General features: G+C 36.8%; 1 protein-coding gene across 10 annotated transcripts in view; it reads left to right on the forward strand.

Moving 5' to 3' along the window:
- BCAS3 (BCAS3 microtubule associated cell migration factor) overlaps positions 1-21,498 on the forward strand; it is a 480,998-nt gene that overhangs the window by 80,850 nt on the left and 378,650 nt on the right. For all 10 annotated transcript variants that reach the window (XM_059669762.1, XM_059669761.1, XM_059669765.1 and 7 more), the window contains exons 8-10: positions 6,136-6,243; positions 8,292-8,368; positions 19,419-19,495. In XM_059669762.1, coding sequence (XP_059525745.1) covers positions 6,136-6,243; positions 8,292-8,368; positions 19,419-19,495 — 262 coding nt within the window. The remainder of the gene's footprint in view (positions 1-6,135; positions 6,244-8,291; positions 8,369-19,418; positions 19,496-21,498) is intronic.

Genomic DNA, 21,498 nt, shown 5'->3' on the forward strand with positions numbered 1-21,498 from the left:
CGGGGAGGGATGCGGGAGGTTGGCCAGGCAGGGGGGCGGGGGGAGGAGAACAGACCGCAGGAGGACTCCAGGGCGTGTCCGGCCCGTCTCGCTCAGTCCGGATTGGCCAGATTCCAGCAGCAAGCTAATCTACCGGTAGGAGCATCTGCCCCCTGGTGGTCATTGCACGTCACAGCAAGTGGGTGAGCAGCCTTAGCATATCATTAGCATATTACACTTTGATTTGTTGACCGGATGACCCTACACTTAGCATATTAGGCCTTTATTATATAGGATGTTATTCATATATGGATATATGAAGTCAACTGCAGACTTTTCTTGTGCCCTGTAATATATCTTTCATAATTTGAATTTTCATTGCCTTTGCTTTTCACTGTGATATATTAAACATATTCCCTTATATTATAACTTTATATTCTATCCTTTTAAGAAAAAATATATATTTTTATTGATTTCAGAGAGGAAGGGAAAGGAGGAGAGTGAGAGAAACATCGATGATGAGAGAGAATCATTGATCAGTTGCCTCCTGCACACCTCCCACTGGGGATCGAGCCTGCAACCCAGGCATGTGCCCTTGACCAGAATTGAACCTGGGACCCTTCAGTCCTCAGGCCAACGCTCTATCCACTGATCCAAACCAGCTAGGGCATATATTCTACCTTGTTTAAAAAAACATATACCTAATTATTCTGAATTCTCCCTTAAAGGCTGAGTATTTCAAACTCATCTTTGTATTTCATTGCAAATAACAGAAACTTATTTTTAAAAAAATCGAATGCAGGATGTCTTTGATTGCCTGTTATGCAGTATGTGAAATGAGGATACTTATTGAAGAATATCTGTTTTGACCCCCAATTCTAACATTACCCCCTACTTTTATGTGAAGATATTACTTCTTCCTGCTGGTTGCCTCCCTTAATAAAGGCTTCACTACTACCACTCTTGTAACTTGGGATAGTGTTGCAAGTTTAATTACCCGGTGTTTTTTCAGAAATTTGCTGAAGAAAAATGTTATTATTAAGTACAATAATCACAAACTTAGCTTTTAATATGGTTAAGTTTCCATTTTCTTTTTAATTACTTAATAAAACATGCAACCAAGTGGCTTTTGTTCTTTAGGAACTGAATAAGAATACAAATAATGTAATTCTATCAAAAATTTTCCTCTTATATTTAAAGGATTAGATTCAGTAACACATGTTGAAGGTTGTGCAGGTTTTTCCCATTTAAAAATAAGTGTTTCCATGCTTCTTGCAATTTGTGGTAGATTTAAGATGTCTTTGCTATTTTGTGTTTCACTTATACATGCACATTCTTGGAAAATGTCACTTTCTCAGATACTTTGTTCCGCTTTTCCTAATTTCGTTTCAATCTGTTAAATATCATGAATAAAAATAATAAAAGTGTTTGTAAAGGAAAACGGTATTAATGTTTAGAATTTTCAAATCATAAAAGCCATATTTCACATTGCTTTAAGGTGATGCTCATTACAAAAAAAACTATTTTGAAAACATTGTCCAGGATAAGAAAGTGGCTATGATTCTAATAAAATACATTAATATAAAGCAAAAAGCATGTTATTATTATTACCCAGCTGGTGTGGCTCAGTGGATTGAGCATGATTTCATGCACCAAGAGGTCATCAGTTCGATTCCGGGTCAGGGAACATGCCTAGGTTGAGGGCTACGTCACCAGTACGGGGGCATGCAGGAGGCAGTTGATTGGTGTTTTATCTTTCTCTTACTCCCCCTTCCTTTCTATCTAAAAATCAATAAAATCATATTTCAAATAGGTTTTTAAAAAGCATATTATCATAAAAATTAAAATTAGACTCTGAGATTCAAAATTTAAATATTTTAGATATTTATAAATTTGAGTATACGAGTTTAATATTGTATTCTTTGTAACTCCTTTCCCCCCATAAAGCACAGAAAATAGCTAATATACTGTTTTTAGGTAGTATTTAGATTTAAAAAATAGAGCCTAAGGTCCATCATCATTTTTTAAAAAAAATATATTTTATTGATTTTTTTACAGAGAGGAAGGGAGAGAGATAGAGAGTTAGAAACATCGATGAGAGAGAAACATCGATCAGCCGCCTCCTGCACATCTCCTATTGGGGATGTGCCCGCCACCCAGGTACATGCCCTTGACCGGAATCGAACCTGGGACCCTTCAGTCCGCAGGCTGATGCTCTATCCACTGAGCCAAACCGGTTTTGGCCATCATTTCTTTATACATAAAAAAAAAAAAATGCTAAAGTATTCAACATTATACTAACTCTTCACAAAAGGCTCAAGATACCTGGGTCATTTATCATTCTTTAGAAGTTAATAACCTAGTTTTTGACATAGGAAAGGGATTATTAATTCTAACATGAAAAGATGTACTTCAACAGCAATACTTAGCTGTACATACCTAAAAATCTTAATTTCAGTTCTAATTCATAGTCCTTTTAGTGGTTCATTTGTCTTGACCTCACATATTGTTGACTTTTTCTTTAAGTATTAATTGTTAAATCTGAAACAGACTGTCAGAATATTTTCCCATGTTTACAACATGTATAGTATTATTTGTATATAAAACAATTCTGAAGTAATGGGTTGAGAATTCTGATGATCACTCAACCAAATGATGTGGTTATGTATATTTGGTCAAACCTTTTAACTGTGTAACCTCAATTCATTAAGAACAAATTACTGATATAACTTATGAAGATTAAAATAACTTTTTTTGATTTAAAGTATTTGATGTTCAGTAGTTTTCCAGCTTTATTATTTTGTAAACTGTCTCTATTGCCTTAAAAACGTAAGTTAGGTTACTAACAATGTTAATGTGTTACAGAAGAACTGAAGAAATAGACACCCACTGAGATTTGTCTCAGAATAGTTTATATTTAAAAAATTATGTAAAAGTGTATTAGTTTAATGTAATTGTCCATATACTACTTTATGTAAAGAAATTAATTTGATAGATTAAAATATAAACAGTAAATTATAACTTCAGTTACAATGCTGAAATTTAATTTTCAAATATAGTAGGTGAAAAGGAAAACCGATGTTATTTTGAACTAGTACAATGGCAGAAGGACAAACTGGGTCCTGAGTTTATGGTCTTACAAGGCTGCTCTTAAAGTATCAGCCTAATTGGGTTTTTATCTGTAGGCTTGACTCGGAGAGAATCCACTTTAAAAAATATATATATATTTTTATTGATTTCAGAGAGGAGGGGAGAGGGAGAGAGAAATAGAAACATCAATGATGAGAGATAATCATGAGATGTTTGGCGATGGGGGTAGAATAGAGGACCATGAGTAAAAAAGTCACTAATGGCCCAGCCAGTGTGGTTCAGCAGTTGAGCATCGACCCAGAAACCAGGAGGTTGACGATTGGATTCCCTTTTAGGGCACATGCCCGGGTTGTAGGCTTGGTCCCTGGTGAGGGCATAGAGGAGGCAGCTGATTGACGAGGTTCCTCTCTCATCGATGTTTCTGTCTCTCTGTCCCTTTCTCTTCCTCTCTCTCTAATATCAATAAAACCATTTATTTAAAAAAAAAGTCACTAATGATATATGAACTAGAGTACAAGAAGAAAATGTACACTAAATATTTAAAACAATTTGGTCCATATTACAGGGGTTTTATTTGCTTAGATAAAAAGTTGACATTTATTCTATGACAATGGGGTGTCATTTAAAAATATATTTTTATTGATTCAGAGAGGAAGGGAAAGGGAGAGAGAGAGAGAAGCATCAGTGATGAGAGAGAATCAGTGACTGGCTTTCTTCTGCACACCACCAACTGGGGATTGAGCCTGCAACCAGGCATATGCCCTTGACTGGAATCAAACCTGGGACCCTTCAGTCTGCAGGCTGATGGTTTATCCACTGAGCCAAACCAGCTAGGGTGGGTGTCATTGATAGATTCTGAAACTGGAATAAATGATCAAAGATATATGGTTTAGGAAGACTTTTAACTAGATAGATTTTTAAAGTTTGTAACTTTTGAGTGTGGTATAATGGAATAGATCACAAGTGCCCATCCTATCCTATATAATAAAGAGCTAATATGCTAATTAGACTGAACAGCCGAACGACCATCCTGATGACATTCTGGACAACTGTCTGGACAACCTTCTGGACGACCTTCCGGACAAAGCTAGGGCTGCAAGGGCCAAGCCTCTTGCACGAATTTCATGCATTGGGCCTCTAGTGCTTAAATATAATTGTGGGCATTTCAGAAGAACGTGTATTCTGTTTTTGTTGGGTGGAGTCTTCTATAAGTTGGTTAAGCTTAATTGATTTGAGAGTGTTGATCATAAGCTGTTTTAGTTTTTCTTTACTTTTTTTATTCTGCTGATATCTAATTTTAATTGTCTTATTTTCTGGGTCACTGTTTAGTATATATGAGAGTACAAAGTAAAAGCCTTGTATGTCATGTCTGCATTTACTGCTGATGTTATGGAGAGCTTTCTCATCAGCCTACCCATGAGGAAAATTAAGATTGTCTTGAACTGTGTCCTAGGGAAATGGTCAAGGCTTTTGAAAAGAAAGTAGAGAACAAAAGGATATGCCAAGCGTGTACACAGTTGTGTTATTGACAGAATGTGTGACTCCTTTATGAATGTGTGACTTTCTGAAAACTCTTATTTTAAAGAGTTATCTTTATTCTATTAGGCACTTAGTAAGCGGGGTTTTGCACATACCAATAGAATTTTTAGTTCTATCAAGTCTTGTTAAGTCAACTCTAAACAGCCTTCATTGCAGTTTTGTCTACCTCAATGGGAGGCTTTCTGCAGGAACAACCTCAGTTGTGACAATGTATGATGTCAGTGAAATGATCAGAATTCAAGTTTCTATGTACCAGTAGCTGTAATGAGCTGCTAATTGAAGGTGACAAGTTGTTTTTTACTTCCCAGCTGGTCTGGCAAAATGTTAAATTTCATTCATTATTAACTCATTGCTTCTCAGCAGAAGATTAGTTTAATTATTGGGAACATTAAGAGAAGAGTTTTTGCCGTGTGTTAATTTTAGAGATTGAAGTTGAAGTTTTACTAGATTTCCCCCTCCCCGACCCAGTTTTGCCAATTGTATACAGTTGTGTGAATACCCAATATAATCACGACACAATAATATTTCTATCACACCCCCAAAAATTTCTCATGCCACTTTATACTATATAGTTTTCCTCCTTCCCTGGTCCCTGGCAACCACTGATATGCTTCCTATTAGAGTTTTGCCTTTCTAGTTTTTCATTGGAAGGGACTCACACAGTATGTAAACTTTTATGTCTTGACTTTTTTTTACTTCATAATGGTTTGAGGTTCATCTCTGTTGTATGGATAGTTTATTTTTTTAAATTGCTGAGTAATATTCTAGAAGCATTCTATTACATTAATATATCACAATATATCCATTCCTTTATTGATCAGCACTTAACTGTTTTTGTTATTATGAATAACAAATTACAATTTTTTATTGATTTCAGAGAGGAAGGGAGAGGGAGAGAGATAGAAACATCAATGATGTGAGAGATTCATTGATTGGCTGCCTCCTTGCACCTCCCCCCCCCCCCCCCCCCCCCGCGCACTGGGGATGGAGCCCACAACCCAAGCATGTGCCCTTGACTGAAATTGAGCTGGGACCCTTCAGTCTGCAGGCTGATGTTCTATCCACTGAGCCAAACAGGCTAGGACAAATTACAAATTTTCTGAGGAACTTTCATACTGTTTTCCATAGTGGCTGCACCAGTTCCCATTCCCACCAACAGTGCAAAAGGGTTCCCTTTTCTCCACATTCTCACTAACATTTTTTTTTAATTAACATTTTTTTCATTTATAATTTATATTCAATATTATTTTGTATTGGTTTCAGGTGTATGGCATAGTAGCTAGACACTCATATACTTTACAAAGTGTTTCCCTGATATTTCTAGTACCCACATAGCCCCGTACATAGACATTACAATATTATTGACTATATTTCCTTTGTTATACTCTACATTCCCATGACTATTTTGTAACTACCAATCTGTAGTTCTCAAGCTCTTCACCTTTTCATCAAGAAAATATAGAGTTTACTGGCCAGCCTACCTTGTGAAAACTAATGGCATTTGTCTTTTTTATTTTATTTTTTTAGCACTAGCCCACCTTACTGTTGTGTTGATCTGTATTCACTTCGTACTGGGGAAATGGTCAAGTCCATTCAGTTTAAAACTCCTATCTATGATCTTCATTGCAATAAGCGGTAAGCATTTTTTTTTTCATGTATTTCTTTTACAAAGTAACATATCTTCTGGGCATGTGGAGCCCTGCTAATATAATTGACTATCTTTGATCTTTTTTTAATTGCAGAAACACCTTTTGAATTCTGCTAAATGGAGTAGCTCTTAAGATTTCTTAACAAATGTTTTCAAATTTTTAGTCTTGACTCATTACTGAATTTTGAATTAAATTTAGTGAATTGTAACCAGTGTTTTAAAAATGAAATGGAAAAGAATAGAAAGTATCTGAGCAAACATACAAAGGTTATGAGAAATGATTTTATATGTGTCACTTAACTTTTTAGTATTTATTATGTATGTACTTCTGTGTTTATTGGTTTATGAAATGTATTTTCCTTTTAGCACTGTGAATGCAAAAAAAGATTTTTTTCCCTTATTCCTTAAGACTACAATTGAGATAATGTTTCCCTTCATTAAGATCTGTTTTGTTAAATTCTGTAGGAAAATTTTCAGATCTGGGTTGAACTTCCGCCTGACCTTGTAATAATGACGAATTAATTTTATTTTAAGTACAAAACATTGAAGGAGAAAGGGACCCTAAGAATCTTCTGTTACTCAATACTTTACTTTTACAATTGAGCAAATTGAAGCCCTACGATCATAAATGTCTTGATCAAGGTCATGGGTGCAAAGTATAGTTCTTCCATTGCATTAAAAAGCAAACACACAGAACATGGAAAATTAAATATTTTGTGCTGTTTCAACATAAAATAAATTTTATAATAAAAGATTCAGGTTAGATTTTAAAGAAATATTTCAGAAAGTGACTCAGAATGGTTGAATGTAATAGGAAAGGTAGACATACACGATAAATATAAAGAACACATTGGCTTTGATACTAATGTAAAAGCATTTGAATGTAAGAAATAGGCAAAGAAAAACTACTCAGTGATAGTATACAATTCATATTGAAGGTCTAATTGTTATGCAGATTTCGACTTCAGTAATATCAAACTCAAAATTATAGGAAACTTGAGGCCTGATGCACAAAACTTGTGCAAGAGTAGGCCTTCCTTCCCCTGGCTGTTGGCACCGGCTTCCCTCTGGCACCCTGGCCCTGGGCTTCCCTCTGGCCGCTGGCAGCTCACGATGTGGGCTTCCCTCGCAGCCCTGGCTTCACCCGGAAGGGAAGATCAGTAGGAAGGACATCCAGTGTAATTAGCATATCACACGTTTATTATTATAGATAGAAGGAATACCTTGTTGGGATAATGTAATTATACTATGACATATCAAATTATTCAAAGACAATGAGTATGTTAAATACTTGCTAATCATTATAATCTTTATTAATAGATTTTCAAAAACTTTGAAATTTGCCTGTTAATGTCTTTGCATGGAACAGCTCTAAAATGTAGTTTGTAATATAACTTTATTTGGGATCTATTTTAGGAATTTCAGTTTAAGAAAATTTGTAACTAAATTATTTTCCTAATCATTTGTAAATCTCTGGGAGAACCTATAGTTCATATGGAGTCTGATTAACTTTTAATATATTGAGTCAATCAGAAATGACTCATTTACCCTGCATAATAGTTGTCTGAGTTTTTTTTTTCTTTTTTGTTGGGGAATTCAGCAATAATTTTAAGTGACAAATTAGATAAATCCATTTTATGTTCAATTTCATGACTTTGAGCCAGAAGTGGAAAAATACTTTTAGTAAATAGCCAGCAATTTATTGATCTCATACATTCTTAATGAACATAGATTTATTTGATTTATAATGAGCGGAGACAAAATTTTGTTCAGAGGAAAAATTTTTTTGAGATGTAGTTGGTTCTCTGTCACTTTTATTCCACTAATGTCTATCTTAATTATTAAGGGTTTTGTGGTTATATTTTTGCCTTTTACGAGACATATATTTCTAGCCTAAATTGTATAAGAACTGCTTGATTTTATTAAAGTTTTAAAGATAGATACTTGTTTACATCTAGATGATTTAACTTATTTATGATTCTATAGAATAGACTTTCACACTCATATTTTTAAATATTTTTCTTTCTAATTTTAGGATCCTCGTCGTAGTCTTGCAGGAGAAAATTGCTGCCTTTGATAGCTGTACTTTCACAAAAAAGTTTTTTGTCACAAGTATGTACCAACTTGATATTTCCTGGGATTCAATTATTAGGATATTCCTATATTTCTGTTGATGTCTTATTTAGTACTATAATTTTAAGGTGTGAATTTTCAGCTCACAATACGTTTTCCACGTATTACTAAGCAAGCCTTGTACTAGATTGCTTCAGTTTCTTCTTATATATTTTCCTCATGTAGCTATGTTGTACTTTTAAAGCAGTTGCTTAATTAATTATCATAACATACATGAGGTAACTGTATTATCACACATGAGGAATTTAAAGAAATTTTATCTTTATTGTTGAAAATATTGCAGATGTCTCTTTCTCCCCCCACATTGACCCCTTCTAGCTCACACCCGGGTGAAATGTGTGAGCCCAACTCTCTCCCTCCTCCTTTTCCCCACATCCTCAGACTTCTACTACTGCCTAGAAGTGCAGAAATAAGCATAGAATCTACACACATGGGTAGGGAGGTGCCGGGAGCCGGTCCATCCTTGCTGTTTCAAAGGACCTGGCATATATGGCATACTGTTCTTAATATGTTTGCTCACCTTCTTGGCACTATGTGTTTTAACCAAGGTCTCTGAGAAAGGTTGTTTCCCCAGGTAGGGATTTTCTCCTGAAGTTAGGGAGGGAATAAAACCTCTTAACTAAGTGCCAGGCGGGTAATTAATCACTTTAACTACGAACAATCATGCTTAAGCTACATAATCTTTACTCCCTGGAATGGAGATAAGAAACGCCCTAACCTTTGGAATAGAGATTGATAGGATTGGAATCAACTGGTATAAATACAGATGTAACAACACAGAACTTAGAAGACAGAACCTACACAGAACCTAGAGACAGAAGAACTTCGCTGGAGAGAACATGGCAAAAGATCCTGGACAGAAACTGGCCTCAGAACCTAGCGAGAGAACATGGCAAAAGATCCTGGACTGAACCTGACTACAGAAATTGGCAAGAGAACCTGACTAGAACCTGGTGACTGAACCTGGCTGGAGTACCTGGACAGAACCTGGCTGGAGAACCTAGCGAGGGAACATGGCTACTGAACCTGGCTGGAGAACCTGGACAGAACCTGGCTGGAGATCCTAACCAGAACTTCGCTGGAGATCCAGACCAGAACTTGGCTGGAGATCCTGGCTAGGCTGCTGATCAACTGAACACTGTCTCCGTGTCCTTCCTTCTTCGCCGACTCCGTCTACGCCTTTGGGAACCCCTGGACCTGCTGGGGTTGGATCCCGGCAGGGAGGGAGAGGGATTTTTTTAAAAAACGTAATAGACAAGACTAAGATTTGAGGGCAGGCTAGAAGGATGAAAATTCTAGCAAGAATTGATTCTGAAGGAAGTCTGGAGTTAGAATTTTTTTTCTACTGTAGTCTAGTAAGATGGTAGTTTTTGTCTGTCTCTGTCTATTTCACTTAGCATAATATCCATGTTGTCACAGATGGTAAGATTTTATTCTTTTTAATGGCTAAGTAATATTTCATTGTGTGTGTGTGTGTGTGTGTGTGTGTGTGTGTGTGTATCATGTTTCTGTATCCATTTATCTTTTTTTTTTTTTTTTAAATTAGCATGGATATCTAGGCTGTTTCCATGTCTTGGTGGTGATAAATAATACTGCAGTGAACATAGGGATGCATATAGTTTTCAAATGTGTTTTCATTTTCTTTGAATAAATGCCCAGAAGTAGAATTGCTGGGTGTTATGGTAGTTCTGATTTAAAAATTTTGAGGAATCACCATACTATTTTTCATAGTGGCTATACCAAATTACATTTCCACCTATAGCGCCTGAGAGTTCCCTTTTCTTCACATCTTCGGCAACTTGTTGTGTGTTGACTTTTTCATAATAGCTATTCTGACAGGTGTGAGGGGATATCTCACTGTGGTTTTCAATTGCAATTCCCTTATAGCCAGTAAATTTGAGCATCTTTTCATATTTTTGTTTTAACTTCCCTGCCTTTGGGAGTCAAATTTATAAAGTCCTCTGTGACACCAAGATCCAAAAGTTTACTACCTATGTTTTTTTTCTATGTGTTTTATTTTTTCATGGGATCTAATACTTAGGTCCTTGATCCATTTTGAGTTAATTTTTATGTATGGTGGCAGATACTTTAGTTTCATTCTTTTGCACGTGGCCTTCTCATTTTTGCAGCACCGTTTATTTGTTTTCTCCATTGTGTGTTTTTGGCTCCTTTGTTGAAAATTGGTTCCCCGTACACATGTAGGTTTGTTTCTCAATTCTCAGTTCTGTTCCATCTGTCTATGAGGCTATCGTTTTGATCATGCAAGCATTTAATTTCTAAAATACTTTGAAAAGCTCTTGTGTAATACAATTGTGAGTACTTTAGTTATGTATGAATCAGGACTGTAAAATTAGTAGAGACAGCTGTGTCCATCAGAGAAAGCATCTTGGGAATTTGTGCCAAAGGGGAGAAGGATCAGGTAAAGAGAGCTGATAGAGAACTGGAAAGGGAACACAGCCAGTATGATGAGAAAGGAGACACCTTTGTCTTTGGCTATACAGAAAAGGTGGCCCTGAGCAGCTGTCTGATGTGGAAATCTAAAACCCATGTATGATTAAGAAAACAAAAGACAAGGACTGATAGGTGTCATTAGCAGTCATTTCCAGTGTGCTTAAATTGAAAAGCAGATAGGAATTCTCCAGAGAGAGAGCAAAGGATTATATAGTAAGTAAGTGACTCTTTCCATTGGCCCCCATTTTTACTTGGAGGAGGAACATGTATTCCTTATAGTCCTAATGTCATTTCTTAGTATTAAGATGTGTTCTTCATGTATGTTCGTGATGAATAAGAAAAGTAAGGAATAAATTTAAAGGATCTTAAAAATGCACAATTATTTTTAATTTTTGAAATAGATTTTTTCTTTAATGTTTAGAGACAAATTTGTAAATTATCTAAGAAAGGTTTGGAATGTTAATGTGAGAACTCAGTCCAGCTAAAGGTAAAAGTCAAATCTATCTCTCTTCTTTTGATTTCCCATTTATATACAATGGATTAGGCTGCCATGGTGTTTTCACAGCCTGGTGCCTGATACATAGTGGACACTCAGCGAATATGTGCAATGAAATCACTTAAGGCTTTCTTATTCTCTGCACATTATTCCCACCTGTTTAGCCTTATAATGGCAATACTCTTATAATGTTTCTTTTTTAAAATTAGCATGTATAATTATTTTATTTTCATGATACTTTCATGGAAATATGTAAAATGCTTATGAGATAATGTTAAGAAAAGCCAAACATAAAATTTTACCTATAGTTTCAGGAAAAGTCTATGGATGCCTAAGGGTAAAGATATGGAGATAGTTAAAAGATCAGTGGCTGCTGGGGGAATGGAGAGGGCAGAAATGATAAATAGGTACAGAGAATTTGTAGGGCAGTGAAAATACTCTATCATATTACAATGATGGATATATGTCAGCATACATTTATCCAATCCATAAAACATATAATGCCAGTAGTTTGTCTTAGGGTTCAATTTTGGTGTTGACATTGGCAAAAGAATAGACAGATGTATCAGTGGGACAGAATAGAGAGTACAGACATAGATCTTTGACAAATAAGCAAAGGTAGTATAATGGAGCAAAGATACCTTCAACAAAAGGTTCTGGGACAAGTGGACGTTCATGTGCCAAAAACTGAATCTAGATATAGACCTTATATCCTTCATAAAAATTAAAATTAATTATAAGTGCAATACACAAAAGTATAAATGTATAGATTATAACAGGAGTAAACCTAGATGACTTTGGGTATGGTGATGGCTTTTTAGATGCAACACCAAAGGCACAATTCATGAAATAAACAATTGATAAGGTGGACTTTATTGCAATTAACAACTTCTGCTCTGTAAAATACATTGTCAATAGAATGAGATGACCAGCCACAGACTGGGAGAAAATATTTGTAGGAGATACATCTAATAAAGGACCGTTATCCAGACTATACATAGACTCTGAAAATTCAACAGGAAGAAAACAAACTGATTAAAAAATGGTTCAAAGACCTTAAGTAGAAAAAAGAAGATTCAGATGGCAAATAAGCATATGAAAATATTCTCTCAATGGTAGTTCATCAGTGAAATTTAAATTTAAACAGCCTGGCTGGTGTGGCTTAGTGGTTGTGCATGGACCCATGAACCAGGGGGTCAATGGTTGGATTCCTGGGCAGGGCACATGCGTGGGTTGCAGGCTCAATCCCCCAGTATGGGGGCGTGCAGGAGGCAGCCTATTGATGTTTCTCTCTCATGGATCTTTGTATCTCACTATCTCTCTCCCTTAGTTTTTCTCTTTAAAAAAATCAGTTAAATCATATTTAAACAAAAACAACAACAATTAGATGCTAACACATTATTAGACAAAGCCAAAATGCCGACTATTTGATAGCACCAAATGCTGGCAAAGATGTAGAGCAATAAGAAAGCTCATATATTGCTTCTGGGAATGCAAAATAGTACAACCACTCTAATGGACAGTTTGATAGTTTCTCATAAAACGAGACATTTATCTATCAATGGGCATTTATATAAAGGAGTTGAAAACTTATGTCCACTTAAAAAACATGCCCATGGTATTTATAGCAGCTTTATTCACATTGCCAAAATGTAGAAGCCACCAGGTTGTTCTTTAGTGGGTGAGTGGACAGATAAACTGGTATGTTCAGATGATGGAATGTTATTCTTAATTTCTTTTTATTGCTGAATAATAGTATGTTTAATAACACATTTTGTCTATTTATCAATTGATGGACCTTTAGTTTCCATTTTCAGGCTATTATGAATAATGCTTTTTTGAGTGAAAGGTTTTTATGGGGAAATATTTTTTCATTTCTTTTGGATATAAGTATTTGTGTGGACATGCATTTTCATTTCTCTTGGGTATGTACCTAGGAGTCAAATTGCTTGGTCATATGGTAATTTTATCCTTCTCTATTTGAAGAGCTGCCAGGCAGAGTGATTGCAACATTTTACATCACCACCAGCAGTGTCTGAGGGTCCAATTTCTCCACATTGACGCTGACGATTGTTATTGTTTCTTTGACTATAGCCATTCTATTAGGGTCTCATGAAGTGGTATTTGATTCTAGTTTTAATTTGCATTTCCCCGATGGCTAGTGATGTTGAGCATCTTTTCATGGCTCGTTTGCCATCTTATATCTTCTTTGTTAAATTTTGTACTGAGTTGTATTTTCCTCATTGTCATAGTTCTGTTTATATTCTAGGTGTAGTCAGTTATCAGGTACATGTTTTGCAAAACTCCACTTCTGTGAATTGTCTTCTCTTTTTTGGTGGTGTCGTTTGAGGCACAAAAGTTTTCATTTTGATGAAGTTCGATTTATCTATTTTTTTATCACTTATTTTTGGTGTCATATCTAAGAAAGCATTGCCTAACCTAAGATTATGCAGCTTTACCACTATATTTTGTTATAGAGGTTAATACTTTTAGCTTTTTCATTTTTAACTTTATTTTTATTGTTGACATTAATGAAGATGTCTCCATCCCAACCCCACCCCTTTTGCCATCTCCACCCAGCCCACCCTTCCCTCTCCTCTGGCAGTCACCACACTGTGGTCTGTGTCTATGATTTATGTATATATGTTCTTATATGTCTTTGATTCATTTACAGTTAATTTTTGTATGCTGTGTGAGGTCAAGGTTCAGTTTAATTCTTTTGCACATAGATATCCAGATGACCCATCATTTGTTGAAAAGATTATTCTTTCCTCATTGACTTGCCTTTGTATCCTTGTTGAAAGTCAATTGACCATAAATGCAGACATCAGATTCTCCCTGCCCCCACAAAGGTCTGAACTCTTTTGAGTTATTCTTACCAAGAAAAATAAGGCAGAGTGTTACAGAGAGTGGTTAAACTCTGGTTTTCAAAATGAGTTCAGGCGAACTCTCCATTAGGACCAGCTTCTGGGAGGATGCCCTCTAAATTGTATGTCTTTTGCCTTTTTAATTACTCTAATAATGGAAGAATCTTCATTTATTATGCTTTTCTTAAATTTTATCTTTATTTAAATTTAGAAACCCAAGTTTTAAAATATCTAGTTCTTCTTTACTTTGTTCACAAACATTGTAAACTTGTTAGAATTAGTCCTAATATTATAGTGGCTTGGTTTCCTTCCCTTTCACTTGTTTTCAAAGTTTAGCTGGAGGCAACAGTTAATCTTTAAAGGAGTCATGCTTATAAAGTTGGGATAGTGCTGAGTGGCTGATGTTCTGCTGATTCCAGCTGTAAAATGTTTTTGAAGAGCAGAAAAACAATTTGCTTTTATCCCAATACGCTGTAACTCTTGAGGTCCACTGAGTTTCTAAAAACCTTGACTCTAAAAGTAAAATGAATTGTTAACTATATTTTTTCCATACTATGCTTTTGTTTTAGAAAGGAGAATATATACTTATTAGGATCTAGTGAGGCAAAATGGCTATTAGAATTGAGAGTTAGATTATGTTGACCTTAAATTTCAGGAGATTCGCTACCTCTTATATAATGCCACAATTCAATATTCTTTATTTATTTAATGACATTGAAAAGGGGGAAACTTTCTTATGCACCATACCTATACTCCTTTCTCTAGCTCTAAAAATGTCTGTGGAATATAAGCATGCACATATATAAAAGCACATTTTTGTATGAGTAGGATTAGTTTACTCAATGGGAGTATAGAAATAAAATCTTTTATCTAAATGATACATACTATTTGTTAGAGTGGGTTGTTTTGCACTATTTTAATGGGCCTTTGTCCTATGTTTTTTCCCATAATATTTAGCCATAATTAACATTAAGTGGATATAGCAACACACATTTTTAAATCTTCTTTTACAATAAAATCTCAAGATATGCCCTAGCCGGTTTGGCTCAGCAGATAGAGCGTTGGCCTGGGGACCGAAGGGTCCCAGGTTCGATTCCGGTCAAGGGCACATGCCTGGGTTGCGGGCTCAGTCCATCGTACAGGAGGCAGCCGATCAATGATTCCCTCTCATCATTGATGTTTCTATCTCTCTCTTCCTCTCCCTTCTTCTCTGAAATCAATAAAAAAAAAAAAAGATAGATGGCAGTTGAAGGGTGTAAAATGAAAACTAGTGTATAATGGAAGCAACATCAGTGTGGGTTTATCCAGTGTTTGTGAACACAGCAACACCAACCTTTCAAAATGATGGCTATTGCTTTTCGCAAGGCTCTCTGAATTCAGGGAACCATGGAATATACATTTAAAAAACATCTCTATCAAAATTGGCTTTAAAATATCTGGCTCTTAGCTGAGCACACTATTTTAATATTTGAAAATATTTTCTATATAGATAACTTTTTGGCCATTACCTAATAAATATGCTTTAATTTATTAATTTTCTTTATTAAGAAGTATGCTTTTGAATAAGCTATCTTGCATTGATTACTCTGTGTCTTTTAGGATCGATAACATAGACTGGGACTTTCTGCTAGGTAGCGTGTATGTGAGCAGTGCAGTTTGAAATGTAGAAATGCTATTTTTTGATACTATGTTTATGTAATTTGGTTATTTATTTTTGCCATGGGAAGAAAAGGTTATTGTTATAAAATCTTGTTTGCCTCATGATTGCAAAAATTTAGATTCCAAATTGAGACTTAAACTATGAAATAGATAACCTTAGCTTGATCCTGTAGTGTACATTTAAGAGGAAAACATTTGTGAAAATATTAACCAGGTACTTTTGGAATGATAAACCAGGAGTCCTTTAGGTTAGGCCTTTTGCATTCTTTCGTTCTGCAGTCTTTCGACTAGTCCCTTTCAAGCATTTCTGTGAAAACTGAAACAGACTCATAGATACAGAGTACAGACTTGATGGTTGCTACAAGGGAGAGGGGTTGGTAGATTGGGTGAAAAAGGTGAAGTGATTGAGAAGTAGAGATTGGTAGTTACAGAATAGTCATGGGGATGTAAAGTACAGTATAGGAAATAAAAGTCAATAATATTGTGATAACTATCTATGAAGTATATGATTGTCTAACCAATATGCTGCACACGTGAAACCAATACAGAATCATATTAAATGCAAACTGTAGTTGAAAAATGAAAAGCAGTTTTGTGAGACAGTGGAATATTATTTTGTGTAGTTGACAGATGAGGGTGATAGCCTCAAGATACTTTATTGGCACAGCCAGGAGGGGAGATGAGAGCCTCGAGGATGACAGACATCACATACTTGACTAAATTTTGTGTCTTGGTTAGTAGAGTTCATTGGTGTTTCTATGCATAGATGCTGTCCACTGCCAGGAATATGTGATTTTTTTAAAAAAAATCTTTATTGTTCAGATTATTACAGTTGTTCCTCTTTTTTCCCCCCATAACTCCCCTCCACCCAGTTCCCACCCCACCCTCCTCCCTCACTCCCCACCCACTGTCCTCATCCATAGGTGCATGATTTTTGTCTAGTCTCTTCCCACATCCCCTTCACCCCTTTCCCCCCCAAGAATAGTCAGTCCACTCCCTTTCTATGCCCCTGATTCTATTATAATCACCAGTTTATTCTGTTCATCAGATTATTCACTTGATTTTCAGATTCACTTGTTGATAGATGTGTATTTGTTGTTCATAATTTGTATCTTTACCTTTTTCTTCTTCTTCCTCTTCTTAAAGGATACCTTTCAGCGTTTCATATAATACTGGTTTGGTGGTGATGAACTCCTTTAGCTTTTTCTTATCTGTGAAGCTCTTTATCTGACCTTCTATTCTGAATGACAGCTTTGCTGGATAAAGTAATCTTGGTTGTAGGTTCTTGGCATTCATCACTTTGAATATTTCTTGTCATTCCCTTCTGGCCTGCAAAGTTTCTGTTGAGAAATCAGCTGACAGTCGTATGGGTACTCCCTTGTAGGTACTGACTTACTTTCTCTTGCTGTTTTTAAGATTCTCTCTTTGTCTTTTGCTCTTGGCATTTTAATTATGATGTGTCTTGGTGTGGTCCTCTTTGGATTCCTTTTGTTTGGGGTTCTCTGCGCTTCCTGGACTTGTAAGTCTGTTTCTTTCACCAGGTAGGGGAAGTTTTCTGTCATTATTTCTTCAAATAGGTTTTCAATATCTTGCTCTCTCTCATCTTCTGGCACCCCTATAATTCGGATGTTGGTATGCTTGAAGCTGTCCCAGAGGCTCCTTACACTATCTTCGTATTTTCAGATTCTTTTTTCATTTTGCTTTTCTGGTTGGGTGTTTTTTGCTTCGTATTTCAAATCGTTGACTTGATTCTTGGGATCCTCTAGTCTGCTGTTGGGAGTCTGTATAATATTCGTTATTTCAGTCAGTGTATGCTTAATTTCTAGTTGGTCCTTTATCACAACCCCGAGTGTCTCATTAGATTTATTGTAGGTCTCATTAAGTTTATTGGCAGTTTCTAGAAAATTATTGAAAAACCTTAAAAGTGTGGTTTTGAACTCTATATCCAGTAGTTTGCTTTCCTCCATTTCTGTCATTTGTGTCCTTCTTCTTTGTCTCTGCATTTTTTATGCTTCCCTGTGTTGATAAAGTGGTTTTCTGTGCTAAGTGTGTCCTCTAGGGTCCAGTGGTTCAGCCTCCCCAATTACGTGAGGAGGACACTCTTGATGCACCCCCTTGTGGGCTTTGTGCACAGTCTTGTTGTAGTTAAGCCTTGATTGTTGTAGGTATCACTGGGAGGAATTGACCTCCAGGCCAATTGGCTGTGAGAATCAGCTGTGTCTGCAGTGGGAGAACTTCTGTGCTGGAGACACCCCTCTGGGGCTAGACTTGCTTCAATGGGGCTTTGGTGCTCACTGAGTCTGCCCCCTGAGTGTGTCCTTTATGGTTCCACGGAGCTGCAAACTGGTTGGTCCCACTCTGACCTCTAGGTATACTGGCTCCTGGATCCCTAGGGAGGTGCTAATCTAGCCTTTGCTGTAGGCTATCCAGCAAAAGCCTCCCTGCAGGGCTTGGGTGGGGCGGGTCCCACGGGATCAACAGGCTGGGGCTAGCAGTTGCTCTTATAGGCTCCACTTCTCAGTGTCTCGGCAATCGCTGCAAGCCCCTCCGAGAGAAAGCTGCCCTTGAGTTCCGAATGATGCCACACAGTCCCGACCGATGCCACACAGTCCCGCTTCTCCCATATGAGTCTGGGTCCCCAGAGACTTGCCCGGAACAGGAGCTCAGAGCCTGAGACTCCCTCCCGATTGAAAACGACAACTGCGCCCTCAGCCACAAGCCCGCTCAGCATGCGCCTCTGTACCTTAGTATTTTACTTCCGCACTGCGCCTCCTCTGAGTCTCGGTATGCTTTTCTCTTTCCTTCTAGTTGTAGAATTTCCACTCAGTCAGCCTTCCTGTGGTTCTGGATGATGTCTGTTTTGTCTTTTAGTTGTATTTTTCAAGTGATTGTTGGAGGCAGCAAACTCCGGTGTTTACCTATGCCCCCATCTTGGTTTCTCGTGATTTATTCTTGTTGAAAGGAGAGAACCACAAAATAATCCTTTCTGTTATTTTTTATTGGCTGGACTCGATTATGTAAATAGTTCCCCGACATCTTTCTAATGAGGCACCCTTTGTGGATTTCTTCTCTTTGGCCTCATACTTAAGTGGTTGTCTCCCCCCACCCCCTCAATTGTGCATCGTATCTTTCTTTCCTTTTAGGTGTATGTATTCTTTATCTTTTGCCCTTAAATTCCTGAACCAGCTGTATCCTTCCTCTGGCCTCTTCAAACATTGTTGCTTGACATATGAAGTTGTAGAATTACACACTTTAAATGATTTGCCTCAGCTTCTCTCTCTTGTTCTAGGAATAACTGTATAAATGGCTCAATATTTGCGAAAAGTGATTACCAGATTGGTTTCTTATTGGAATAAAGTAAAAAAATGAAAGGGGAACTGTAGAGGAAAAAATAAAAAACCTCATTTAGTTATTAGAATCATGACTAGTATTATGGTAATTTTATGTGAAACTTGAAAAAAAAAGCATTTGTTATGTTTTAATGGCATCAAAATATGGTACATCAACAGAAAATTTATTAAGAAATTTCTAAATATTGCCATTTGAAAATTTCCAGGCTGCTATCCTTGTCCAGGGCCCAACATGAATCCTATTGCTCTTGGGAGCCGCTGGCTGGCTTATGCAGAAAACAAGGTAAGGCAGGACTCTTGGATTATTGGTAATGGACCACTCGCTCCCAAATTTTCCAAAGTGATTACCAACCAATGATGACTATTTAACTTACTAGTTTGTTTTCTTTGATTTGGTTTTGGTTTTAGTTGGGCACCAACAATTGTCCTCTCTCTCTCCTTCCATTTAAGGCAGGAGGCAGCAGAGGGATAATTTTCTTAATTCTTTTGAATGTTTGTGAATGAATGAATGAATGAGTGAGGCAGTGGGTGAATGAGTGAGATAGATTCTTTTTATTAACTAAACCACATTTGCTGTTGATCACCTGTCATTTGGACAGTTCCTCACCATTGACCTTGAACTGTATCTACTTAAGCAATCATTCAGTGTGGCAGTGTGATATCTCACATCAGACCTTCAAAACTATTTCATTATAATATATACTAGTTACTGACCCAGTGCATGGATTCGTGCACATTGAAAGGAAATTAATTAGAAGGTGGCCGGTGGGGCGGGACTGGGTGAGATGGGCCTGACATGTCCTGGAGCCAACCTTCCCGGTCCCTCGCCGGCATCTGTGGATTGCGCAGAGTCCCTCCGGCAGGTGGGGTCCCTCAGCCTGGCCTGCAGGGATCACGCTGAAACCGGCTCTCTGACATCCCCCAAGGGGTCCCAGAGTGTGAGAGTTGCTGTCCTACAGGGTTTGGAAAGCAAACACAAGTATGCAGTAAACCAGATTTGGGGCCACAGTGCCCCAGCAACAACATAACCCATGGCCAAAGGTGGAATCTTGTGGCTCAGCAAGGAATTGGGCTCCCTTCTCTCTGGTTCTGGGGTGTGTCACCCGAGAACCCAGAACCGCTGCTGCAAAGTCACTGCAGCTCGGCAGCTTCTGCATTGAGTGTCTGCCCCCTGGTGGTCAATGTGCGTCATACCTACTGGCCAGTAGCATGGTTACAGGGTCAGATGGTCCGACAATCACTTAGTCTTTTATATATACAGACATTGTTATTGCTTTGAGGGATTGTTTTTTCATACAATGTTAGTGAAGAAGGAGAATTTGATTTTAGATTAAAAGAATAAAAGGTTTACATATTAATCTTTATCAAATGACCTGGTTTTAAATTATATAAAACATTTTTGTTTCTTTATGTTTGGAGAGGTAGGTTCTTTTTGAATTCTATTGGCTTGTAATAATTCCTATCACAGCATGGAGCTGTTCTAGCACTCTGTTATTGTTATTTCATTACACATGTAAATGTAAGAATTTGGCTAATGATACTGTATAAATATATATGTTTCTCTCTCCCCCCCCGCCCTCCCACCAAATTTTGGAAATGTAGGACCAGTGGAGAATTTAATACCAGTTATTGCTCAGCACATGAGAGAATCATGTCTGTCAAACTAGTGATTTACTCTGAAAATTGGCAGGTCAATATATTTACATCAGACATGAATAGGGGCATGTCTTTTTCATTCTAATGGTAAAACTAGTAAGCCCTCTGAAGTGGATAGCTACTATATGTGTCATAGTTGATTTATGTGTAATTTGTGCCACTTTTCCACTGATACAGTTGAAAATGAAAATATGGCACAATCTTTGTCTGTTTTTTTTAGGTTTCCTTTTACAATCTTTATGTAGGAATTAAGAAGACAAAACCCCTAATTTGCTAGCATGTTAAATATTTAATGTTAGGAAGTCATGTCTAAGTCCTTTGATTATGTTTTTAAATTTTATTTGTGGAAAGGCTGCCAGAGCCCAAATTCTACCATTTTAGAGTTTATGAATTCTTAAAAACTATTCATCTTGTAATTAAAAAAAGCATTTGAGCATGAAACGGCCTGAATGGCACCAGTAGATTATAAAAAGGGCTAAAAGTGTCTGAGCAGGGCTTTTGGCTGTTTGTATGAAATACACTTGTACAAACATTTCCACCCACCACCATCATTATGCATGGTAAATAAGCTCTGTCCTAATAGCCTGTAGAGTTAAACAGTTTAATAGAAATGACTTTCTGATTTCTCTC

This window comes from Myotis daubentonii, chromosome 16, assembly GCF_963259705.1.
Source record: "Myotis daubentonii chromosome 16, mMyoDau2.1, whole genome shotgun sequence".
Classification (NCBI taxonomy): Eukaryota; Metazoa; Chordata; class Mammalia; order Chiroptera; family Vespertilionidae; genus Myotis; species Myotis daubentonii.